The sequence below is a fragment of the Oncorhynchus masou genome, chromosome 12, assembly GCF_036934945.1.
Source record: "Oncorhynchus masou masou isolate Uvic2021 chromosome 12, UVic_Omas_1.1, whole genome shotgun sequence".
Classification (NCBI taxonomy): domain Eukaryota; kingdom Metazoa; phylum Chordata; class Actinopteri; order Salmoniformes; family Salmonidae; genus Oncorhynchus; species Oncorhynchus masou.
The window spans coordinates 34,160,501-34,185,682 of record NC_088223.1 but is presented as its reverse complement, the minus strand read 5'-3'; the positions used below and the strand labels follow the sequence as shown (position 1 = coordinate 34,185,682).

Sequence of the window (25,182 nt, the reverse complement as noted above, 5' to 3'; positions counted from 1 at the left end):
TTCCAATTCAGAGTAATGTCCTGTGACTATGTTTTTGTATTTGTAGGAGGCTTGCAGTCTGGGGCATAATTTAATAATGTGGATATGAGAGCCGTTGGAGTGAGGCAAAAATTGCATTAGCTCTAACACCGTAACCCCAACCTGGTCTTAGCTTGGGCACAGAGGTGCTGGGCAGTAGCCTGTGTGTGTGTGTGTGTGTGTGTGTGTGTGTGTGTGTTTGCATTAACCATATGGACCACTGAAGACAGGCTTCTATGCCCACATTTCTAGTGTGAGCACAGACATAAAGCACATCAGTCTCACCACTGAAAGGCCAATGGGTTGTAGTCCACTGTTTGGTCAACTTTGCCCAGGAGGTGCTAACATGGTTGCTGAGGAATGATGTGATGTTATCTTTATTCATTGCTCTGGCAGTGCTGGAGAGTTAAACAATGTATCTAGTGTGGAGTGTTCAGGCTCCTAACTATAACTTCACTAATAGGGGTTGCGTTCAATATTCTAAAAGTGTTAAAAAGTGGAGCATATTTGAAAGGCGAAAGGAGAATGACAGTATCTTAGCATTGCGGGCCTAATTCTGTAGAAAAAGATGGCCGTCAATGTGTCGGTTGGTTGGTTGGTAAGGACACCAGTATTTTTTAGCCTCATGTCTGTGCATGAAAGATAATTACTGTGAGAGGTGAGAAGTTTGGCTACAACATTGTGAGTTCTGTTCATGACAGGAAGGTTTCGTCAAGATCAAATCAAGATGTATCATAATTGCAAGTTAACTTATTTTAGAAAACAAATCATGTACGTTCTCCCATTTCTTCATGCTTTGATAGATTTTCCAGTTTCCTATTTCTATGTTCTCCCTGTTTCTTTTCTGACTTTACTTTGAGACACGGGTTGTGTATATTACAGGTGCCTGTGATCAATATTCAACAGTTTCCTCCTCTTGTGAGCGTTTTCCTTTGTAAATAGCACAGAAAGCACCCTGCAAAGATCAGCAACAATGTCCCATATCACTGAATAATCCAAAACAAAATTATATGCTCCGTTTTTGTTACCCTCTGTTTTGCTAGCCTCACCCTGAACTCACAGCATAAATAAGCCTATTTTATAGATATCTACATTTAAATACCGTATATCCTTGTGTAAATTACTGTTTGTTCCCACGCACTATCAGGCAGATGCACTGCCGCCTGTCCTTAAAGTATGTGATTGTTCCCCCAGGAATGGCAAAGGGTTCTCCCCTCGCTGTAAATGTGTTCCATTGTTGGGGTGCCCTCCCTCTTCCTATCCCTTGGCCCGCACTGAATCCACACTCCTTCTTTCCCCTTTCAGCCCCTTCTTTTCCTCCATTGACAACCCATCCCTCTCTTTTGTGTGTTGTACAGACAAATCTGAGGTGTGAATAAATCTGACGGGGGGGGTGGGGGGGGGGGCAGGTAGCCTCACCGGTTAAGAGCGTTAGACCAGTAACCGAGTAACCAGTAACCTGGTTCGAATGCCCGAGACGACTGGGTGAAAATATGTTTATGTGCCGTTGAGCAAGGCACTTAACCTTAATTACTCCTGTAAGTCGCTCTGGATAAGAGCATCTGCTAAATGACTGAAATGTCAAATGTAAATAAAAAGAGAACAAGGAATTGATTCATTGGTTATGAGTATCCCATTGGCTATCATTGATTTACCGCCTCAGTCAGAACTGTATGTTGTGTGGGTGAAATGCAAAATAAGACAAGTAGTCTGAACTGGGTTTAAACTGCATAATGCTATGAAGTCTATGCTAAATATATTACACTAATGCTGACTTGTTGAATTTGTTAACACAACGAATGTGCAAATAAAAAAATAACTGATACACTATTTCTGAGTCCTTTTGCTAAGTCACCTGGCAGACACATGACAAGCTCACTGATGTCTCTCTGGATAAGAGCGGCTGCTAAATTACCAAATTGTAAATGCATCATTTTCTCAGACACAAACTCTGCGTTCTCGGACACAAATGTCTGTGAACACACATATACACACACACACACACACACAAACAAACACATTACACATTTTTTCCCAATACGCTACAGATGACAAGATGTACAGCATGAGAATATCCAGTAGCCTATAATTGTCTGGCCTAGCTAATTAGGATCAAACAATGCACAGGAAGCACACAGCAAATAGAGACATACAGTTAACTGCCAAAATAAAGGAAATGGTAATATAGTGTCTTAAAAGAGCGTTGGGCCACCACTAGCCAGAACAGCTTCAATGCACCTTGGCATAGATTCTACATGTCTGGAACTCTATTGAAGGGATTCAACACCATTCTTCCATGCCAAATTCCATCATGTGGTGTTTTGTTGATGGTGCTGGAAAACGTTGTCTCAGGCGCCAGTCCAGAATTTCTTATAAGTGTTCAATTGGGATGAGATCTGATAACTGAAACGGCCATGGCATACATCATTTTCAAGCTCATCAAACCATTCAGTGACCACTTGTGCCCTGTGGTTAAGGGCATTGTCATCCTATTGGGGCATAGCCATGGTATCAAACATAAATGCCCTGCCCAGCATTTTTATATATGACCCTAAGCATGATGGGATGTCCATTTTTTAATGAACTCAGGAACCACACCTGTGTGGAAGCACCTGCTTTCAATATACTGTGTATCCTTCATTTATCGGGTTCAAGGTCCTGAGAGCTCTGGAGCAGGTTTTCATCAAGGATCTCTTTGTGCTTTGCTCCATTCATCTTTGCCTCGATACTGACTGGTTTCCCAGTCCCTGCCCCTGAAAATCATCCCCACAGCATGATGCTGCCACCACCATGCTTCACCGTAGGGATGGTGCCAGGTTCCCTCCAGAAGTGAGGCTTGGCATTCAGGTCAAAGAGTACAATCTTGGATTTATCAGACCAGAGAATCTTGTTTCTCATGGTCTGAGAGTCCTTTAGGTGCCTTTTGGCAAACGCAAAGCATGCTGTCATGTGCCTTCTACTGAGGAGTGGCTTCAGTCTGTCCACTCTATCACAAAGGCCTGATTGGTGGAGTGCTGCAGAGATGGTTTTCCCATCTCCACAGAGGAACTGTGGAGTTCTGTCAGAGTGACCATCGGGTTCTTGGTCCCCTCCCTGACCAAGGTCCTTCACCCCGATTGCTCTGTTTGGAAGAGTCTTGGTGCTTCCAAACTTCTTCCATTGAAAAATGATGGAGGCCACTGTGTTCTTGGGGACCTTCAATGCTGCAGGCATTTTTTGGTACCATTCACCAGAAATTTGCCTGGAAACACAATCCTGTCTTGGAGCTCTAAGGACAATTCTTTCAAACTCATGGCTTGGTTTTTGCTCTGACATGCCCTGTCAACTGTGGAATCTTATATAGACAGGTGTGCGCCTTTCCAAATCATGTCCAATCAATTTAATTTACCACAGGATGATCAATGGAAACAGGATTCACCTGAGGTCAATTTCAAGTCTCATAGCAAAGGGTCTGAATAGTTATGTAAATAAGTTATGTTTTTATTTGTAGTACAATTGCAAAAAAATTCTAAAAACCTGTTTTTGCTTTGTCATTATGGGGTATTATGTGTAGATTTAATACATTTTAGAATAAGGCTGTAATGTAACAAAATGTGGAAAAAGTTAAGGGGTCTGAATACTTTCCGAATGCACTGTACACCACCAGCTACGCATGGCACGTAGTCTAGATGTTAGAGAGACAGTTGCTGGTTCAAGACATAGGCCAGGAGATTACATAAATGGGAAGTGAACTGGCACCTGGAGGGCTGCTGGTATCTGATCCCAGGTCCTAACCACTGCCTTTGTGCCCTAGAACAAGACTGTTAACCCAAAAGTGCCTCCCATCCAGGGATGCTGCACCGTGACTGACCATGTGCCTCTCAACAACAATATGGTAGTGTCTTTATTATATTCTATTACGAGAAACCTTAAAATATATGAAATTGCGTTTTAGTAGTCCCATTCATTCGTTACCAGTGTGTAACAGTGCCTAACTGAACTTCAAAGGTACATTTCAAGACTGTCCAACTCTACTGAAAAGTCACAGCCGCTGAGCCGACGGGCGGTGGGACCCTGTCACGTAGCGTTTACAGACCGCTCGCGCTGTTTACAGTTTGATCATTTTGTGGCATGAATTATCAAACATCAAGCACTAAATAGCCATAGACGTAATTTCGGCAATTATGAGGAAAGAACTTCTGTGACACAGGTGAGTCGTTAATTTCTATTCATGCATGCATAAAGTCAGTTGGCTATTTATGTTTGCAGATGTTCAATCATTTGCTTTTTTCGCAGTCAACAATATTCACGTTAACTTGTTCGTTTGTAATTACACGAAACAATGTTTTCAATGTCTGTTTTGAACACCGATCTGCAAACAGTTAGGCTAACAAATCCATGCAGCTTGTTTTACATTTCATTGGTTCGTAGGCTACACTTGATTTTAGAAGGATCTTGCATGTAAAGTTTACAAAAGTTAGCCTACTTTCCCCCCCAAATCCCATGTCACATACAGCCACACAATTCATTTCGCTACTTGAGCAGTCTTTTGAAGATTCACTATTGCCCTCTAAAATGTTGTTGTTTATCCTGTTAAATCTCGTTATCCTGTTTCAAAGTAGCCAATAAAGTATATCAAATGGTTGTTCTATTTCAGCGACTGCAACGGATGCAGTTTTCACTGCGCCTTTTGTCAGAGATCCGATGATTTGAAACCGTGTTAATCTCATTCGTTGTTGAGCAAATATTTTTAATATTTTTGGCAGCTGAAACATTGTAGCCGACTCAGTGTTTGTAACATTGTAGTCTATAACAAAGTGACAACAGTACAACAAACTTTTAACTAAACTAAGCGCAATAAAAGTACAATAAAAGTGAAATTCCCTAACTTTGGGCGTTGAATAAGGCTAGTACAGCGAGTATGTATTTAATCTGCATTTCAATAACAAACTTCGAGGCCTGAGCCATCTGAAGCCTGGAGACTCCCTTGAATCACGGAGCCCGTGTAGTGTTGTTGTCAGGGCGAGGGAGGAAACAACAACTCGGCATTATACTACAATACCATCCACTCCTTTGTGTTTTTGGATCAAACGTTGGGCAATGGTGCACGGACATGAGCTCAGTCAGGCGTTATTGAAGTTCAGACCTCATATTTGACATAAAACCGAGTCAAAAAACGTAGCTGCTCTCAAGCGGATATGAACATCTATTTTTAACCTCCCAAATGCTGTCTGTTCAATCTGTCTCTGTCCTGACAACAATGAACCGGCTTTGTAAAATATTTTGTCTCAGCATTCCATCATTGAGATAATGTGATCCATTCATAGGTCTACCGTTATTAGCCTAGGCCCTAATGATAAGTAAATATGTGCTTATGTAGGCCTATTTATCACTTATAAATATCATTAATTTATTCTGACAATTGAAATTAAAGTTTAATATGGTAAAAATATAGTATTTTTGGTAAGGGAAAGCTAGGCGACATCGCTATGGAAAATGGCAATAATAGGTTTGATGACATTGCCTGGGGTTGTGGTGGTCAATGTCACACATTCGCCTTCCACCGAGAAATCACATGATTGCCCCATCAAGTCGATACGAGTCGGTTCCTCTTTCCGCGTGAGTGCTGCTGGCTGCTGCGTAGACCAATTTAATAAACTGAAGTCATCTGACTCTCATAAATCAATCTACACACCCACCAAATGGATCTGAGGCGATGACAATAGTGGCCTATTCAGATGAGTTGAATAGTTTTTATTTCTAAGGATGGCAAAGTAGACTAGACTTGGCTGTATAGCTCCACTTCTGTCCCTGAAAACTCGTTCACCTGGTTCATCGCCATTCATTAGATCTACTGTATGGTTCAGTGGTCCATTTCAACAGTGAATGGATATTGAGGTTCAAGTTTCTCAGTGTGTGTGTCTCTCTCTCTCCATCTCCCTCATCTCTTGTCAGCAGCTTCAGAGCTTTACACATGATGGCACGATTGCACATTGGCACGTGTGGTACTGTGTGTTAGTCACTTTCAACTCTGTACACTCTCTTTTACAGTTCTATTCAATAGTCCCAGGCTTAATAAACTGGGACCAAAAATGGATATGTATGTGTATATTTATGTGAATTATTTGGGTGTCGATATGTGCCGGTTCCTGTGTGTGTAAAGGGTATATGTGTATTAATCACCGCCTCTATCTCTTCAAAGTGTAAATGGAGTCATCGCGAGGCTCTGGGGGCCTCTCCCGCGAGTACAAGCTGGTGATGCTGGGAGAGGGGGGAGTGGGGAAGAGCGGTGAGTACACACACACACACACACACACACACACACACACACACACACACACACACACACACACACACACACACACACTCATAATTACACTTAACTATACTCTTCAGTCTTACTCAGTGCATGTCTTTGTTTCTGTCTTGCTCCTATTTTTTTACGTATTATCTCTGACTTCGACTATTCTTCTTCAACTCGGTCTTGATTTACATTACTTTTCCTAATGTCCTCGTTTTTTTTAATGAGTGAGATGTGTGGGTGTTTGTGTGTGTGAGAGAGAAAGACACACACACACCCTCCAAGTGCAGTCAGGCAGTCAGAGTTCTCGTAAGCATAGGCGTTGGCTGCCTTTTACGGCAGTCTGGGGTGCCTTTTGGGTGCCTGTTGTCAGGAAGACGCATCAGTGCCTAGCAACCCCCTTCCTCTTCTTGGCTACTGTTGCTGTGGAGACTGGCAGAGTTCACCTGGTATAGGTGCACAGCAAAGTAGTAAAAACATCAGAGAGAGGGAGGATATGGAGGGAGAGATGGGTCATTAAAAAAAAACGTCATTCTGATTTCATCTGTGCAAGTTATTGTCATGGAAACTAGAGTGGGTGTACACTGATGCTGCGGAGGTGTGTGTGTGTGTTATCTATGTGCGTGAACCACTGCACGCCTGGAGGAAGAACAACAAAGAGACGAGAGAGATGTGGAGAGGGAGGGGAAGTGTGTGTGATACAACCTGGGAAATGTAATAAAGTCTCCCGTATTGACGTCATAATCCCTCTACATCACCCTTTCTTTCTCTCTGTCTTTCTTCCACTCTGTTTTCTGATCTACTTGTAGTTTGTTTCTGATTTCTCCTTTTTGGATTATTGATGCAGTGCCTATGAAGCTTGTTAAAACTTAACTCTCTCTCTCTCTCTCTCTCCTCAGCTATTATAATGCAGTTTATCAGCCACAGGTTCCCTGAAGACCATGACCCCACCATAGGTGAGAATGCCTGGTCTCTGATCAAAATACGGCAACTCCTATTTGCTCAAATTTGGCCTTCTAAACCACACCAAAAATTAGCCACCCTTTGCCTAGGGGACAGCTTTGCACACTCTTGGCATTCTCTCAACCAGCTTCACCTGGAATGCTTTTCCAACAGTCTTGAAGGAGTTCCCACAAATGCTGAGCACTTGCTGGCTGCTTTTCCTTAACTCTGTCATCCAACTTATCCCAAACCATCTTAATTTGGTTGAGGTCAGGTGATTGTGGAGGCCAGGTCATCATATGCAGCACTCCATCACTCTCCTTCTTTGTCAAATAGCCCTTCCACAGTCTGAAGGTGTGTTGGGTCATTAACCTGCGTCTCACAGATGCTGTGGTTGGAAACAAAAACCTCAAATTTGGACTCATCAAACCAAAGGACATATATTTCCACCGGTCTAATGTCCATTGCTGGTGTTTCTTGGCCCAAGCAAGACTCTTCTTATTATTGGTGTCCTTTAGTGGTGGTTTCTTTGCAGAAATTCGACCATGAAGGCCTGATTCACACAGTTTCCTCTGGACAGTTGATGTTGAGATGTACCTGTTACTTGAACTCTGTGAAGCATTAATCTGGGCTGCAATTTATGAGGCTGGTAACTCTAACAAACTTTTCCTCTGCAACAGAGGTAACTGCTTTGCTATATCTTGGCCAGGCCGCAGTTGTAAATGAGAACTTGTTCTCAACTGGCCTACCTGGTTAAAAAAAGGTGAAATAAAAAAATAAAAACTCTGGGTCTTCCTTTCCTGTGGCGGTCCTCATGAGAGCCAGTTTCATCATTGCGCTTGATGGTTTTTGCGACTGCATTTCAAGAAACTTTCAAAGTTCTGGAAATTTTCCGTATTGACAGACCTTCATGACTTAAAGTAATGATGGACTGTTGTTTCTCTTTGCTTATTTGGGCTGTTCTTGCCATAATACGTACTTGGTCTTTTACCAAAAAGGGCTATCTTCTGTATATCACCCCTACCTTGTCATATGACATCTGATTGGCTCAAACGCATTAAGAAGGAAAGAAATTCCACAAATAAACTTTTAACAAGGCACACCTGTTAATTGAAATGCATTCCAGGTGACTACCTCATTAAGTTGGTTGAGAGAATGCCAAGAGTTGTCAAAGGGTGGCTACTTTGAAGAATATTGGTTACTACATGATTCCATATGTATTTCATAGTTTTGATGTCTTCACTATTAATCTACAATGTAGAAAATAGTAATAATGTAAGAAAAACCCTTGAATGAGTAGGTGTGTCCAAACTGTTGACTGGTACTGTATTTACATACACTGAGTGTACAAAACATCAGGAACACCTTCCTAATATTGAGTTTCACCCCCCTTTGCCTTCAGAAAAGCCTCAATTGGACTACAAGGTGTCGAAAGTGTTCCTTAGGGATGCTGGCCCATGTTGACTCCAATACGTTCCACAGTTGTGAAGTTGGCTAGATGTCCTTTGGGTGGTGGACCATTCTTGATTCACACAGGAAATAGCATGAAAAACCCAGCAGCGTTGCAGTTCTAGATACACTCAAACCGGTGCGCCTGGCACCTACGACCATACCCCGTTCAAAGGCACTTAAATATTTTGATTTGCCCATTCACCCTCTGAATGGCACACATACAATCCATGTCGCTATTGTCTCAAGGTTTACAAATCCTTCTTTAACCGGTGTCTTCACCTTCGTCTACACTGATTTGAAGTGGATTTAACAGGTGACATCCGTAAGGCAAAATCTTGATTCACCTGTCATGGAAAGTGCAGGAGTCACATGGCCGTGGCTTGCTATATAAAGTAAGCAGACCGGCATCGAGGCATTCAGTTACTGTTCAATTGAACATTAGAATGGGCAAAACTAGTGACCTAAGCGACTTTGAATGTGGTATGATCATCGGGGCCAGGCACGCCGGATCCAGTTCCTCTAAAACCGTCCGCCTTCCTGGGCTTTTCATGCACGGCAGTGTGTATGGTTTCCCGAGAATGGTGCGACAAATAAAAAATCCAGTCAGTGGAAGTCCTGTGGGCGAAAGAGAATGGCAAGGACGTCGCGCTGTAAAAGATCACGTTGCTTGCTTAGCGAGTACCACTTCCTCCCGTTTAAGCCCATACCTGGCGCGAACTCGGGACCTCTGACTTGCTAGCACATGTGACCGCCCTCCTGAAGTGTCTTACCAGTCTGCGCTACGTGAAAAGTTAGCTATTTGCTGGCGCAATGGGCATACTTCAGGCTGAGGAGTAAGTTTCACACACCCCATGTGCTACACGAACAGGTAGGCCACGAACAGACAAATAACGGCGCTGTACAACAGTGGTATGCAGAACGGCATCTTGGAACGCACAACTTGTCGATTGTTGTCACGGGTGGGCTACTGCAGCAGGCGACCACACCGGCGACCATCCCCTCCTATCAGATAAAAACAAGAAGAAGCGACTTCAGCGGACACGCAATCATCAACACCGGACAGCTGAGTCTGACAAATCCCGGTTCCTGTTGCATCATTCAATGGCAGAGTCAGGATTTTACATAAGCAGCATGATTCTATTCTGCCTGGTGTTAGCGGTGGTGTACCGCCATCTAGTTTGCAGCAACTGTGTGATTCCATCGTGTCAGCGTAGACCAACATCCCTGTGGAACGTGTCTGACTTGTAGAATCCATCACCTGAATAATTCCGGCTGTTCTGGAGGCAAAGGAAGGTCCGACCCAGTACTAGATGGGTGTACCTAATAAACTGGCTGGTGAGTAGATAGATGTGTATACATGTAACTGCCAGAATAATGGTAACAGTTGAGTAAATGTGGGATACAAAAAAAAAGCAGGTTCTTCCACACAGGTGTGGTTTCTGAGTTAATTAAGAAATTAACATCCCATCATGCTTAGGGTCATATTTAAAAAATACTGGGCAGACCATTATTTTGGCTACCATGGCTATGCCCCAATAGGATGACAATGCCTCCATCCACAGGGCTCGGTGGTTTGTCAGTGTGTGTGGTTTGATGAGCAGGAAAAGGTTAACCATATGCTATGACCGCTCTCAGTCACCAGATCTCAACCCAATTGAACATTTAAGGAAGATTCTAGAGCAGCGCTTGAGACAGCGTTTTCCACCACCATCAACAAAACTTACTGAAGGAGGGAATGAGGTATAACACTACGGGCAGTCAACAACCAATAATATTCACCCCTGAAAAACTGAAATCACGCCTAACGGGCCAATGAATGCCGAGGCCCACCCTCGGATGCCCCGCCTTCCTGGCTATAATACCAGGGCTCACATCCATTTCCTCAATTCAGAACTGTTTTTCAGCGAGCACAAATCCCCCGACGTGGGTGGCCAAAATATGTTCTACCTCGTTCCAGTCTTCATTAGTTATATTAATAACTATGTTCCCTTTCAGTCGGTTACTCTGTATAACATACTATGGGTACATACAATCACTCCCCAAGCTGACTCAGAGGGTACCAAACAAGGAGGCCCACGGCACCCCAAGCACACACAGGTTCCACCGGCTCCAAAAAGGGGTTACAGAAGTCACCTTTCCCCTAATACTTACCTGAGAAGCATGAACTGTCAGAGCCCCATATAGGGTATAGACCCCATGGTTCCAAGAATAATACTTACCTTGCGGTTCCTTGTATGAGTTCTGACATTTCAGGCTCGCAAGTCCAAAACAAGAGAACACCTGGCGTGACTTGATAAAGCGCACATGCACGCTGCATAGCATCGACCAGAGTCGATGAACCACGGCCTATGACGTAACTACACAATTATCTTGTATAGCCATTAAAATACCACTCAATGTCTCTCCTAGAGGATGCATACAAGACACAGATCCGCATCGATGATGAACCAGCCAACCTGGACATCCTGGATACAGCAGGACAGGTAACTTCCTCACAAAGGGCTTCCATTAAAAACGTCATGCCTCCACCTTCTTTGGTTGCATCTCATTCTTGATAGTCTAATATGGCTTCCTCACCTCCTCTCCTTATCTGTAAACATAGGATAGGTGAAAGCAATATGGAAAAAACACCTTGGAAGGACTGGGAATTTGCTTTAATCTGTCTAGTCTTTTCACATTAGATCATATAGAGGAGGGGAAACCCTCTCCGCCTATCCTGATGCTCGCTTTCCTATAAAATCAATAATTTCTGACTGTCTGTCCTTGTCTCTCAATTACATTCAATTCAATCATTCTTATTAGCATGATACCTTATCATTGGCAATGTAAGATCATTATTTATCAAAGTACACCCAGAAGAACATATCTCCCCTTCATCGTCATGACGTCCAAGTCTTTACTCTTCTCAGCTTCTTTTTTAAGCAGTGCTCACTCCATCTTCTCCCTTCTTTTACTTACATAATCTGCCTTTCTCACCCGCTCCCCGCACCACGTCTTTGACTGTCTGACTCATCCATAGACTCATGCATGGCTCACTTATGAGGTTAGTCATGTTCTATATATGGTCATGTACATGTTCTATAATACATGCCCATGACTGGGTTTGTTCATACCGGAACAAATTCAGGGAAGTGTCCACACACAGGGCATTGTGTTTAGAGAGCTAATGCTCTGAGTGACCTCAACAGTCCACTGTCTCTAGTGACCCTTAACTTGTGAGTAATCTAAATTCAAATAGTTTTCAGTGGGTCTCCATGTTCTTCCTCTAGTAGCTTGTAGGACAGATGTATTGGTGATTGATTCTCTGGATGCTCTCAGGTGTTCACACTCATACCAGTACATGAATGTGTGGGTATGTGTGTAGCATCTGCATAGGTAATGTTATCTAAATATTTTGCTGTTATTCTTTCTGTTCCCGTCCTTAATTACTCGCTCCACTTTTGCCTCTTTCTTTCTCTCACACACACACACACACACACACACACACACACACACACACACACACACACACACACACACACACACACGTCCCTCTCCAGGCGGAGTTTACAGCCATGCGGGACCAGTACATGCGGGCGGGCGAGGGCTTCATCATCTCCTACTCCATCACAGACAGGCGGAGCTTACAGGAGGCGCGCCAGTTCAAGCAGCTCATTGATCGTGTGCGCCGCACCGCCAACACACCAGTGGTACTGGTGGGCAACAAGTCTGACCTGACCCATCTCCGACAGGTGAGAATTGTGGGAAGGAAGGGGGGAGGGGACGCACATTGGTAGTCTTGGCACTAAAGTAGGTTTTGCCCACTATCTAGTGGCATTAAAATCTTCCTACTATTCAAAAGGCCTATCTTTACACATTTACTGGGAGATTTACAGATTGCCTGTCTGACTGGTATGATAAGTCTATAGATTCCCCGTTAAATCTGTATATTTACCAAGGAGACGGGGATTCTGTAGATTTACCAAGGAGACGGGGAATCTGTATATTTACCAAGGAGACGGGGAATCTGTATATTTACCAAGGAGACGGGGAATCTGTAGATTTACCAAGGAGACGGGGAATCTGTAGATTTACCAAGGAGACGGGGAATCTGTAGATTTACCAAGGAGACGGGGAATCTGTAGATTTACATTTTTACATTACATTTAAGTCATTTAGCAGACGCTCTTATCCAGAGCGACTTACAAATTGGTGAATTCACCTTCTGACATCCAGTGGAACAGCCACTTTACAATAGTGCATCTAAATCATTTAAGGGGGGGGGTGAGAAGGATTACTTTATCCTATCCTAGGTATTCCTTGAAGAGGTGGGGTTTCAGGTGTCTTCGGAAGGTGGTGATTGACTCCGCTGTCCTGGCGTCGTGAGGGAGTTTGTTCCACCATTGGGGGGCGGAGCAGCGAACAGTTTTGACTGGGCTGAGCGGGAACTGTACTTCCTCAGTGGTAGGGAGGCGAGCAGGCCAGAGGTGGATGAACGCAGTGCCCTTGTTTGGGTGTAGGGCCTGATCAGAGCCTGGAGGTACTGCGGTGCCGTTCCCCTCACAGCTCCGTAGGCAAGCACCATGGTCTTGTAGCGGATGCGAGCTTCAACTGGAAGCCAGTGGAGAGAGCGGAGGAGCGGGGTGACGTGAGAGAACTTGGGAAGGTTGAACACCAGACGGGCTGCGGCGTTCTGGATGAGTTGTAGGGGTTAATGGCACAGGCAGGGAGCCCAGCCAACAGCGAGTTGCAGTAATCCAGACGGGAGATGACAAGTGCCTGGATTAGGACCTGCGCCGCTTCCTGTGTGAGGCAGGGTCGTACTCTGCGGATGTTGTAGAGCATGAACCTACAGGAACGGGCCACCGCCTTGATGTTAGTTGAGAACGACAGGGTGTTGTCCAGGATCACTCCAAGGTTCTTAGCGCTCTGGGAGGAGGACACAATGGAGTTGTCAACCGTGATGGCGAGATCATGGAACGGGCAGTCCCTCCCCGGGAGGAAGAGCAGCTCCGTCTTGCCGAGGTTCAGCTTGAGGTGGTGATCCGTCATCCACACTGATATGTCTGCCAGACATGCAGAGATGCGATTCGCCACCTGGTCATCAGAAGGGGGAAAGGAGAAGATTAATTGTGTGTCGTCTGCATAGCAATGATAGGAGAGACCATGTGAGGTTATGACAGAGCCAAGTGACTTGGTGTATAGCGAGAATCGGAGAGTGCCTAGAACAGAGCCCTGGGGGACACCAGTGGTGAGAGCGCGTGGCGAGGAGACAGATTCTCGCCACGCCACCTGGTAGGAGCGACCTGTCAGGTAGGACGCAATCCAAGCGTGGGCCGCGCCGGAGATGCCCAACTCGGAGAGGGTGGAGAGGAGGATCTGATGGTTCACCGTATCGAAGGCAGCCGATAGGTCTAGAAGGATGAGAGCAGAGGAGAGAGAGTTAGCTTTAGCAGTGCGGAGCGCCTCCGTGATACAGAGAAGAGCAGTCTCAGTTGAATGACTAGTCTTGAAACCTGACTGATTTGGATCAAGAAGGTCATTCTGAGATAGCGGGAGAGCTGGCCAAGGACGGCACGTTCAAGAGTTTTGGAGAGAAAAGAAAGAAGGGATACTGGTCTGTAGTTGTTGACATCGGAGGGATCGAGTGTAGGTTTTTTCAGAAGGGGTGCAACTCTCGCTCTCTTGAAGACGGAAGGGACGTAGCCAGCGGTCAGGGATGAGTTGATGAGCGAGGTGAGGTAAGGGAGAAGGTCTCCGGAAATGGTCTGGAGAAGAGAGGAGGGGATAGGGTCAAGCGGGCAGGTTGTTGGGCGGCCGGCCGTCACAAGAAGCGAGATTTCATCTGGAGAGAGAGGGAGAAAGAGGTCAGAGCACAGGGTAGGGCAGTGTGAGCAGAACCAGCGGTGTCGTTTGACTTAGCAAACGAGGATCGGATGTCGTCGACCTTCTTTTCAAAATGGTTGACGAAGTCATCTGCAGAGAGGGAGGAGGGGGGGGGATTCAGGAGGGAGGAGAAGGTGGCAAAGAGCTTCCTAGGGTTAGAGGCAGATGCTTGGAATTTAGAGTGGTAGAAAGTGGCTTTAGCAGCAGAGACAGAGGAGGAAAATGTAGAGAGGAGGGAGTGAAAGGATGCCAGGTCCGCAGGGAGGCGAGTTTTCCTCCATTTCCGCTCGGCTGCCCGGAGCACTGTTCTGTGAGCTCGCAATGAGTCGTCGAGCCACGGAGCGGGAGGGGAGGACCGAGCCGGCCTGGAGGATAGGGGACATAGAGAGTCAAAGGATGCAGAAAGGGAAGAGAGGAGGGTTGAGGAGGCAGAATCAGGAGATAGGTTGGAGAAGGTATGAGCAGAGGGAAGAGATGATAGGATGGAAGAGGAGAGAGTAGCGGGGGAGAGAGAGCGAAGGTTGGGACGGCGCGATACCATCCGAGTAGGGGCAGTGTGGGAAGTGTTGGATGAGAGCGAGAGGGAAAAGGATACAAGGTAGTGGTCGGAGACTTGGAGGGGAGTTGCAATGAGGTTAGTGGAAGAACAGCATCTAGTAAAGATGAGGTTGAGCGTATTGCCTGCCTTGTGAGTAGGGGGGGAAGGTGAGAGGGTGAGGTCAAAAGAGGAGAGGAGTGGAAAGGAGGCAGAGAGGAATGAGTCAAAGGTAGACGTGGGGAGGTTAAAGTCGCCCAGGACTGTGAGAGGTGAGCCGTCCTCAGGAAAGGAGCTTATCAAGGCATCAAGCTCATTGATGAACTCTCCGAGGGAACCTGGAGGGCGATAAATGATAAGGATGTTAAGCTTGAAAGGGCTGGTAACTGTGACAGCATGGAATTCAAAGGAGGCGATAGACAGATGGGTAAGGGGAGAAAGAGAGAATGACCACTTGGGAGAGATGAGGATCCCGGTGCCACCACCCCGCTGACCAGAAGCTCTCGGGTGTGCGAGAACACGTGGGCGGACGAAGAGAGAGCAGTAGGAGTAGCAGTGTTATCTGTGGTGATCCATGTTTCCGTCAGTGCCAAGAAGTCGAGGGACTGGAGGGAGGCATAGGCTGAGATGAACTCTGCCTTGTTGGCCGCAGATCGGCAGTTCCAGAGGCTACCGGAGACCTGGAACTCCACGTGGGTCGTGCGCGCTGGGACCACCAGATTAGGGTGGCCGCGGCCACGCGGTGTGGAGCGTTTGTATGGTCTGTGCAGAGAGGAGAGAACAGGGATAGATAGACACATAGTTGACAGGCTACAGAAGAGGCTACGCTAATGCAAAGGAGATTGGAATGACAAGTGGACTACACGTCTCGAATGTTCAGAAAGTTAAGCTTACGTAGCAAGAATCTTATTGACTAAAATGATTGAAATGATACAGTACTGCTGGAGTAGGCTAGCTGGCAGTGGCTGCGTTGTTGACACTACACTAATCAAGTCGTTCCGTCGAGTGTAATAGTTTCTACAGTGCTGCTATTCGGGGCTAGCTGGCTAGCTAGCAGTGTTGATTACGTTACGTTAAAAGAACGACAATAGCTGGCTAGCTAACCTAGAAAATCGCTCTAGACTACACAATTGTCTTAGATACAAAGACGGCTATGTAGCTAGCTAGCTATGATCAAACAAATCAAACCGTAATGAAGTGAAATGAAAATGTGATACTACCTGTGGAGCGAAGCGGAATGTTGACCGGGTTGTTGAAGTTCTATTCGGTAGACGTTGGCTAGCTGTTGGCTAGCTAGCTAGCAGTATCTCCTACGTTAAGGACGACAAATAGCTGGCTAGCTAACCTCGGTAAATTAAGATAATCACTCTAAGTCTACACACTCTAAACTACACAATTATCTTGGATACGAAGACAGCAAAGACAACTATGTAGCTAGCTAACACTACACTAATCGAGTCGTTCAGTTGAGTGTAATAGTTTCTACAGTGCTAGTAGACGGTGGACGTTAGCTAGCTGCTGGGCAGATAGCAGTGTAGACTACGTTAGGACGACGAAATACGATAATTACGCAATTATCTTTGATACAAAGACGGCTATGTAGCTAGCTAAGAAGAAATTGCTAAGATTAGACAAATCAAACCGTTGTACTATAATGAAATGTAATGAAAATGTAATGAAAAGTTATACTACCTGCGGACCGAAGTGTAGATGCGACCGCTCGCTCCAACCCGGAACCGGGAGACGGGGAATCTGTAGATTTACCAAGGAGACGGGGAATCTGTAGATTTACCAAGGAGACGGGTAATCTGTAGATCCACACACTTACCAGAACATATACATCATGACTCTGTTTGGTACATATACTGTATATAAAAATGGTCTCCTGTCTGTAGTTTTTATCTGTATACTGGCTTTCAACATGGTATTTCCCTCCACTCCACTAGGTGTCAGTAGAGGAGGGGAAGGAGCTGGCCAGGGAGTTCCAGTGTCCCTTCTTCGAGACCTCTGCGGCATTTCGCTACTACATCGACGAGGTTTTCGCCGCCCTGGTCCGCCAGATTCGCCAACGCGAGGCCGAGTCGGTCCGTGGCAGTGAGAGGAAGACCAGGAGGAACCACTCGTTCTGGAGCCGCATGCGCTCCACCTTCCACAAGAAACAACACTCCGAGCACTGAGAGAGTGGCACTGTGGGATACGACAGTCCTCCAGTGGTACCCTTACAACCCCAATTTCTAGTTCCAACTCCCACGAGGAGACTAATGACTCTTGTCCGAGTTAGATTATGAGTGTTTGCAACAGCAACAAAACTAACAATTGTTACTGAAGAGATTAGCCTCTTGTGCGCATTAGAGAAGGCAGGAACCATGCTGATGTACCGTATGCTCATTGTGCTGAAATTGAGGTCTGGCTTTTAACAACAGCCGACGTTAGCATTTTAGTATCCAATGAAACCAATTGACTATTGTTTAATATTTAAAAAATGCTGAGACAGCGTGGGGTTTGCCTGAAGTTACACCATTTCTCTTTGATGGAGAGCCAGAGATGAGATGTTTAGGTGAAACTGTGTAGGGAGGGAGGGAGGAAAGGGGTTGCGGTCCTGGAGGGATGGGCACTTGAAGAGAGGTAGATATTATGGGGAATTGCGGAGGGGAAGGGAGCAAATACTAGGCTGAGAAGGTCATACAGTAGGTAAAGTGGCAGGTATTGAGGAGTGAGCTTGAAGTTTGATTTAAAGGCGGTTGGGAAATTGCGAAGGGGTATGAGACGTGAGTTTGAAGATTAGAGGGAGAGTCCCAAAGGATGTGGAGTATCTTGCCAGCCAAGGAAATGGAAAGAATGAAAAGATTGTAATATAGAAGATGATGAAAACACGATGTTCTGATAGCATTGAGGTTCCTCTCCATTTCAATTGAAAAGCCTTCATGGGTTATTGCTTTGTGTTTGTAAGCTGACCAGCCTGTACTCAGGACTGGTGCCATGTTGCAGTGGGAATACTTTGACAGTTGTGAACTGAGTTGCTGAGGATATTTAATACACAGGTGGTGTTGATGTTGACAAGCCATTAATGTGCAGCATTGCCTAATATGGTCCACTAGAATGGAATTTGATGGGCGTAGCTGGCATTTTAATTTTGCTCCGCCTACAACAGGTTTGTCATCATACAATGTTTTATAGTGTTTCAGTAAATAGAGATTATGCCAAGTACAGTACCTCTCCAGAGTGATTCACACTCCTTTATTACCCCCTGACCTGTAGTACAACGGTTGTGCACTTATTATTTCAGCACTCCGTGGATCTGGTAGTGCCACATATGGGAGTATATTATGTTTTGTGTTTGTTTTATTCCTCTTGATCATGATTGTGTTCCTTAATTTATTTTCTATTAACACACTAAAATAAAATGTACTGACATTTTTTTCCAAATTGGTTGTGTTTTGTCTGGCCTCTCTGTGTGTGTGAGTCACCCCCATGTGGCGGTATGAGGTTTCGCAGCAAATATAATCCACGGTAATGAGTTGCCTTGGCTTGACCGTTGTGTTCGAATAACTACAATCGTTCGTTTTCATTTATCCTATCGCTTATACAATAGCGTGCTGCACACAAAAAAATCACGAATCGACTAATGCCATGAACAATACAATCAATGTGCTGTGCACGAACTTCCTATCAGTTAAGTTACGGAGCTAATGATTACCCTGGGAAAGGTCTTTCGCTATTCTGTCCCTCCACAGTTTCCGTCCATGGGTAAAGGTGATGTGAAGCTAACTCTTTAGTAAACAAATAAATCTACATTTTACAAAGTGTTGGTAGACGTGTGGGGCACATTGTGGACATATTGAAATGTGTATATAGCATTGGGCTGCTCTTGCCAGAAGACTGTATAGAACGTTGCTAGCTAACAAAGCACAGGCCTAATCCACGGTTGCAAGTGAGCGGAAGTGGTAGTCTACCTGTCGTGATAATGGACTCTTGGGTTCGATTCAGCTCGCAGAGCCAAGCCAAGGAGCGCGTTTTCAGGTACAGTAGCTAGGAAAAATGTCATATGAGAGTTGAGATTTCTCAGACAGTAGTATGTCATGTCAACAAGTCAGAATCAGCTGGTAGGTTTCAAGTTAAATTCATTACGCGAATACAGTAGCTATGGAGTTTAGTCCGCTAATATGAGCTAGCTTGCACGTACATTCGCAGTCAATGTAAACTGATATCCATGAGCATACAAAATACGAATGTATAAGAGGACGAAAAAATACAAATAACAAAAAATACATTTATAAAAAGTCGTTTTTGGGCTGCGGTTGTCACTGCCTGTTTTCCCGTTTTATTGGGTAAATTACTGCGCCACAGCTGATTTTTGGATTCGAATTGAGGGGGTCTCATGCACAATGCTAATGTCCAGCCTTTCCTTATCAAGTGGGCATAGTCCCAATTACATTTGGTATTATACTGATGGCTAGCTACATGAAAGTACCAGTTGCCATTGACATGAAAACACACATTGTGCCCAAGTTATTCATCACAAGATGTAAACAATGACTAAACTATAGTAAAATAGATATAATCAGATTGACACACATTCATTTTCTGTGTTCACACAGGGCTGCACAGTATGCCTGTACGTTGCTAGGCTACACTCTCCAGAAGGGTGGGTCAGGCGTTCAGCTCCTGAAGATGGTAAAACAACTGGAAACGCATATGAGCCTAACAAGGAAGTGTAAGTCAATGTTTGTAAGTCATTGCTGCACCTCTGTGTCTCAGGATTATGGCTCAGGCTTACACTCCATTGGTATTTCACTGTGCCTCAATTCAGTTTCCTGGGTCTCACCTCTCTCTCTCTCTCTCCAGTGATGCGTCTGGGGAACTCTGCAGAGGCTGTGGAGGCAGCGAAGCGAGCGGTGCACCTCTCAGACAGCGTACTACGTCTCTGCCTGACCGTGGCCCACCTCAACAAGGCCATGTACTTCGCCTGTGACAACGTGCTGTGGGCTGGCAAGGTGGGCCTCCTGCCCAAACTGGACCAGGACAAGTGGAACCAGAGATCCTTCAGGTGACTTATAATTGGGAACCTTAAGTCCTAAACTGTATTGGGAGTCAGTGTATTTGAGTTGTCCAAGGGCATCATAAGTTATGTAGTGAACTTTACTATTATTGGCAGTTGTTGCCTACATTCTCTCCCTAGAGCTACACTACATGACCAAAAGTACGCGGACAGCTGTTCGTCTAAAATCTCATTCCAAAGTAATTTGCATTGATATGGAGTTGGTCCCACCTTGGCTGCTATAACACCCTCCAATCTTCTGGGAAGGTTTTCCACTAGATGTTGGAACATTGCTGCGGGGACTTGCTTCCATTCAGCCACAAGAGCATTAGTAAGGTCGGGCACTGATGTTGGGCAATTAGGCCTGGCTCGCAGTCTGCGGGCCAAAGGTGTTAGATGGAATTGAGCTCAGGGCTCTGTGCAGGACAGTCAAGTTCTTCCAAACTATTTCTGTATGGACCTTGCTTTTTGCACAGGGATATTGTCATGCTGAAATAGGAAAGAGTCTTTCTCAAACTAAATCGTCTAGAATGTCATTGTATGCTGTTTCGTTAAGATTATTCTTCACTGAAACTAGGGGGGGGGGGGCTAGCCCAAACCATGAAAAACAGCCCCAGACCATTATTCCTCCTCCACCAAACTTTACAGTTGGCACTATGCATTGGGGTAGGTAGCGTTCTCCTGGCATCCACCAAATTCGTCCGTCCGACTGCCAGATGGGGAAGCGTGATTAATCACTCCAGAGAACGTGTTTCCACTGCTCCAGAGTCCAATGGCAGCGAGCTTTACACCACTCCAACTGACACTTGGCATTGCGCATGGTGATCTTAGGTTTGTGTGGCTGCTTTGCCATTGACACCAATTTCACGAAGCTCCCGACTAACAGTTGTTGTGCTGATTTTGCTTCCAGAGGCAGTTTGGAACCCGTTAGTGAGCATTGCAACAGAGGACAGACGATTTTTAGCTTGCGAGGCCTACCACTTCGTGGCTGAGCCGTTGTTGCTCCTAGAGCTCCACTTCACAATAATAGCACTTACAGTTGACTGGGTCAGCTCTAGCAGGACAGAAATTTGATGAACTGACTTGTTGGTTTGGTGGTATCCTATGACAGCTCTTCAGTAAGGCCATTCTTCTGCTTATGCTTGTCTATGGAGATTGCATGGCTGTGTGCTCGATTTTATACACCTGTCAGCAACCGGTGTGGCTGAAATAACCAAATCCACTAAATTGAAGGGGTGTCGACTTATTTTTGTTTATATAGTGTATTTTCTATCACTTTCGTTCGCTAACTCACCCTCTTCTTTTCACTCTGCCACTTTTTCTTTTATTAAATGTCTTCTACATCCTCTCTTCCGGCCTTGCACTATCTTTACTGTCTCTCATGTTTTACATTAATATCTCTCTCTCTTACACATTTCGCTCTCTACAGGTACTACCTCTTTGCTCTCATGCTCAACCTAACCCGGGATGCCTACGAGATCCGCCTGCTTATGGAGCGTGAGGCCCGCACCTCCCACGGGGGGTCAAATGCTACCTGGATCTCCTCTCCACCCCCTGATAACGGAGACCTCTCCCACCCCCACCCCTCTTCCTCCTCCTTCCCTGTGGCCATATTACCCCTTCTGTCCGAACGCTTCGGCAGACAGTTCCACCTGCTGGGGACGGTGCTGCGCAGCAACCCACCGCTGCTGCTGGACCTGCTGAAGAATGCATGCGATGTGTTTATCCCACTGGACCGGCTGGGCATCTACCCTACCGGCCAGGGCTTCGTGGGGGCCTGCGGCCTGGCCTCCTCTGTTCTCTCCATCCTCACCATCGTCCACCCCTGGCTCAAGCTCAAACCGTGAAGAAACCCAAATTTTTTGGTTGAACGTTCTAGCTCAAGTCGAACATTCCTCAAGCTCAAGCCTGGAAGGAGGCATTTTGGCAGAACGTTTTAGGTCCGCTGGTAGAAGTCTAGAAGTGCTGTTGTGTCTAAGGATGCAGCATGATGGGTCCTGTACACTGTTTGCTTGGAAAGTTTAGAGTTTTGAGCAGATCATGCTCAGATATAGGTTGGTGGACTGAAACAGTAGTATTTCGAATCAAAGAGAGAATTTGCAATTGAGCGTTGTATTGGAATTACGTCTTTTGTATCCTGTTCATGCTCTAAAATGTTCAAACACTAAATTCCCCAAAAGCTGTTTGGTTTGGTAGTTGAGAAGGACCTTCCCCATGCAAGTGTATTGAACCGGCACATTGAGCATTGTTGACTCCGAATGGTACACACACACACAGAGGTAGATGCATAAACACAAAGTCAAATTCATGAAGTTTGTCAGTTGTGATTTATCCAGGCTTTAAAGAAAAACTACCAAAAACTATATTTCGGTATTTGTTTCATTCGTCCATTGTTGATGTAGCCCCAAATGTTTTCAAGATGTATAACTTTCTAAATACAGCCTGTATGATGCATTTATCATGATGCAAAATTCATCATACCGGGTGTATTTCTGTATTTTGAAAGTTCTACATCTTGTGCTACACAGCACAAAGAAAGCCAGAATGTCCTTCAGTGGGTGGATACTTTGGGATTTTGACAATGATGACCCTTTATCTACTTCCCCAGAGTCATGAACTCATGGATTCCATTTTAATAAACTCACAAGCTGTGGGGAGCACATGACAAACCCAAGTATGTTGATGATCCATAATATCTTCTCAGATGATTGTGAGGAGCAGCTGTCTTGCATGTCTCAAGTCCAAACTTCTCTGTCAAAGGAGAGAGACCACGTCCACAAATACTACTAACTGTCCTCTTTCATAACTTGCACTTAGTTTATAACCTTAATTAGCATTTGAAATGGATCCTGGTCTCTATTAGGAAAGTGCTTCCACATCCCTATACATACTGTTTCTGTCCTGTTAGTATTCAAAATGATACCATTGGATAGGATTATCTGTACCTACAGCATTGGTTTGGCAGATAGGCCTATTGTCCAATGTTATCCGTGAGGAACGCCGTACAGCTAGATGTGTGGAACATCTTCCTCAGTTAATTAAAGCCATAACATAAAGCTTTATTTCTATGAAGAGGTGCAATAAATTATTTTCTCATACCATGTGTGAATGTTTAATAATAATGACTGAGGTGAAGGGTCCTTTTTATAAGCGGGTAAAGGGGACATTTATTGGCTTGTATAGGGAAGCAAACCAGTCGGCTGTGTTCTTGTGCTGATATGGGTAATATGTCCACATTAGAGTATTTTACTAACATTTATGCATGTGTGAAATAAATTGAGTTTACAGAGCCAGTGATTATGACAATTAAGCAAATGATTCAGCCAACTCGGGCATCTACTGATTCAGTCCATTTAACCTAATCATTTGTAGATTTCACCCAAAAGCAAATTATTTATTCTACTTGCAAGTACTTTTGTTAAGCTACTTAAGTCAATTTGTATAACTCAATTACATCAATAATGTGTATTAATGCCATGCCATTTAAAGCCACTGAACCGGATGCGAATTAAGCTATATTAGATATATAAGTGCATTCAGCTGCAATGACACAGCAGTGGGATAAAGCCATGCTATATTATTTAAAAAATGTGTAACCTTTATTTAACTAGGCAAGTCAGTTAAGAACAAATTCTTATTTACAGTGATGGCCTACACCAGCCAAACGCTGAGGCAAATTGTGTGCCGCCCTATGGGACTCCCAATCACGGCCGGATGTGATACAGCCTGGATTCGAACCCCTTGCGCTGAGATTTTTTATTTCAACTTTATTTAACTAGGCAAGTCAGTTAAGAACAAATTCTTATTTACAATGATGCCTACCAGGGAACAGTGGATTAACTGCCTTGTTCAGGGGCAGAACGACAGCTTGGGGATTTGATCTAGCAACCTTTCGGTTACTGGCCCAATGCTCTAACCACTAGGCTACCTGCCGCCCCAGGTATATATATTCAACTGTTACAGTGCAACGAGAACACTGTGCTGGATGTCAAAATATGCCATTTGGTCAATTTCTTAGTCGCTGTCCTGGACAGGCTAATTATGGACATGATTTCTGGTATAATCTCCACTACTTTTGAATCGAGTCACACTGTAGAGGTGTAACTGTTGATGATTCATAATCAAATATAAGACTATAATAATCTATGGCTTTGTAAATAATCCAGTAAATAATATTTTAACTGTTTTTATATGAATCGGAGCAGATTGTTACAACCATTTTCCTCAGTGAGTGAGAACATTTTTATAGCCATGTTTAACATCTTTGAAATCTTGTCTTGATGCTAATGTACCACCAGTGCTGATGCTTGGCCGCTGTGTGGAGAAAAGGTTTTCACAAAATAAAGGCCTTTGATTGAAGATCTGTTGGCTGAAACTGTATTGTAAGTGTTGACGGTTAATCCAGTGTTGTTGACTGCTATAACTCAAGCATTTGTACATTTCAGACTTTAGTAATTTAACAGACTCCGTTATCCAGAGCTATTTGCACTGAACAAAAATATAAACGCAACATATAAAGTGCTGGTCCCATGTTTCATGGGTTGAAATAAAAGATCCCAGAAATGTACAAAAAGCTTATTTCTCTCAAATTGTGTGGACAAATTTGTTTTCATCCCTGTTAGTGAGCATTTCTCCTTTGCTAAAATAATCCATCCACCTGACAGGTGTGGCATATCAAGAAGCAGATTAAATAGCATGATTACATAGGTGCACCTTGTGCTGGGACAATAAAAGGCCACTCTAAAATGTGCAGTTTTATCACACCACACAATGCCACAGATGTCTCAAGTTTTGAGGCAGTATGCAATTCACGTGCTGACAGCAGCAATGCCCACCAGAGCTGTTGCCAGATAATTAAATGTTGATGTATCTACCATAGGCCGCCTCCAACGTCGTTTTAGAGAATTTGGTAGTACGTCCAACCGCCTGATAACCGCAGTCCACATGTATGGCCCCATGTTGCAAAGATCTGTACAAAATTCCTGGAAGCTGAAAATGTCCCAGTTCTACCTGCATACACACGAGACAGGTCACCCATTGAGCATGTTTGGG

At 44.7% G+C, this 25,182-nt stretch overlaps 2 protein-coding genes across 3 annotated transcripts; both read left to right on the top strand.

The window, feature by feature from the left end:
- Positions 1-4,063: 4,063 nt before the first annotated feature.
- Positions 4,064-18,518, top strand: LOC135549896 (GTP-binding protein Rit1-like). Its single transcript, XM_064980272.1, has 6 exons — positions 4,064-4,207; positions 6,200-6,286; positions 7,198-7,254; positions 11,102-11,175; positions 12,232-12,423; positions 17,039-18,518. The coding sequence occupies exons 2-6, from the start codon at positions 6,205-6,207 to the stop codon at positions 17,267-17,269; spliced, it is 636 nt and encodes a 211-aa protein (XP_064836344.1). The 5' UTR covers positions 4,064-4,207; positions 6,200-6,204; the 3' UTR covers positions 17,270-18,518.
- A 71-nt stretch (positions 18,519-18,589) lies between these two features.
- Positions 18,590-24,493, top strand: LOC135549895 (peroxisomal membrane protein 11B-like). Of its 2 annotated transcripts, none has more exons than XM_064980271.1 (4): positions 18,590-18,845; positions 19,691-19,806; positions 19,938-20,139; positions 21,560-24,493. In XM_064980271.1, the coding sequence occupies exons 2-4, from the start codon at positions 19,764-19,766 to the stop codon at positions 21,975-21,977; spliced, it is 663 nt and encodes a 220-aa protein (XP_064836343.1). In that variant the 5' UTR covers positions 18,590-18,845; positions 19,691-19,763; the 3' UTR covers positions 21,978-24,493. The 2 variants fall into 2 exon arrangements, with proteins under 2 accessions (XP_064836343.1, XP_064836342.1); XM_064980270.1 differs by having other exon boundaries at positions 18,590-19,112.
- Positions 24,494-25,182: the final 689 nt, after the last annotated feature.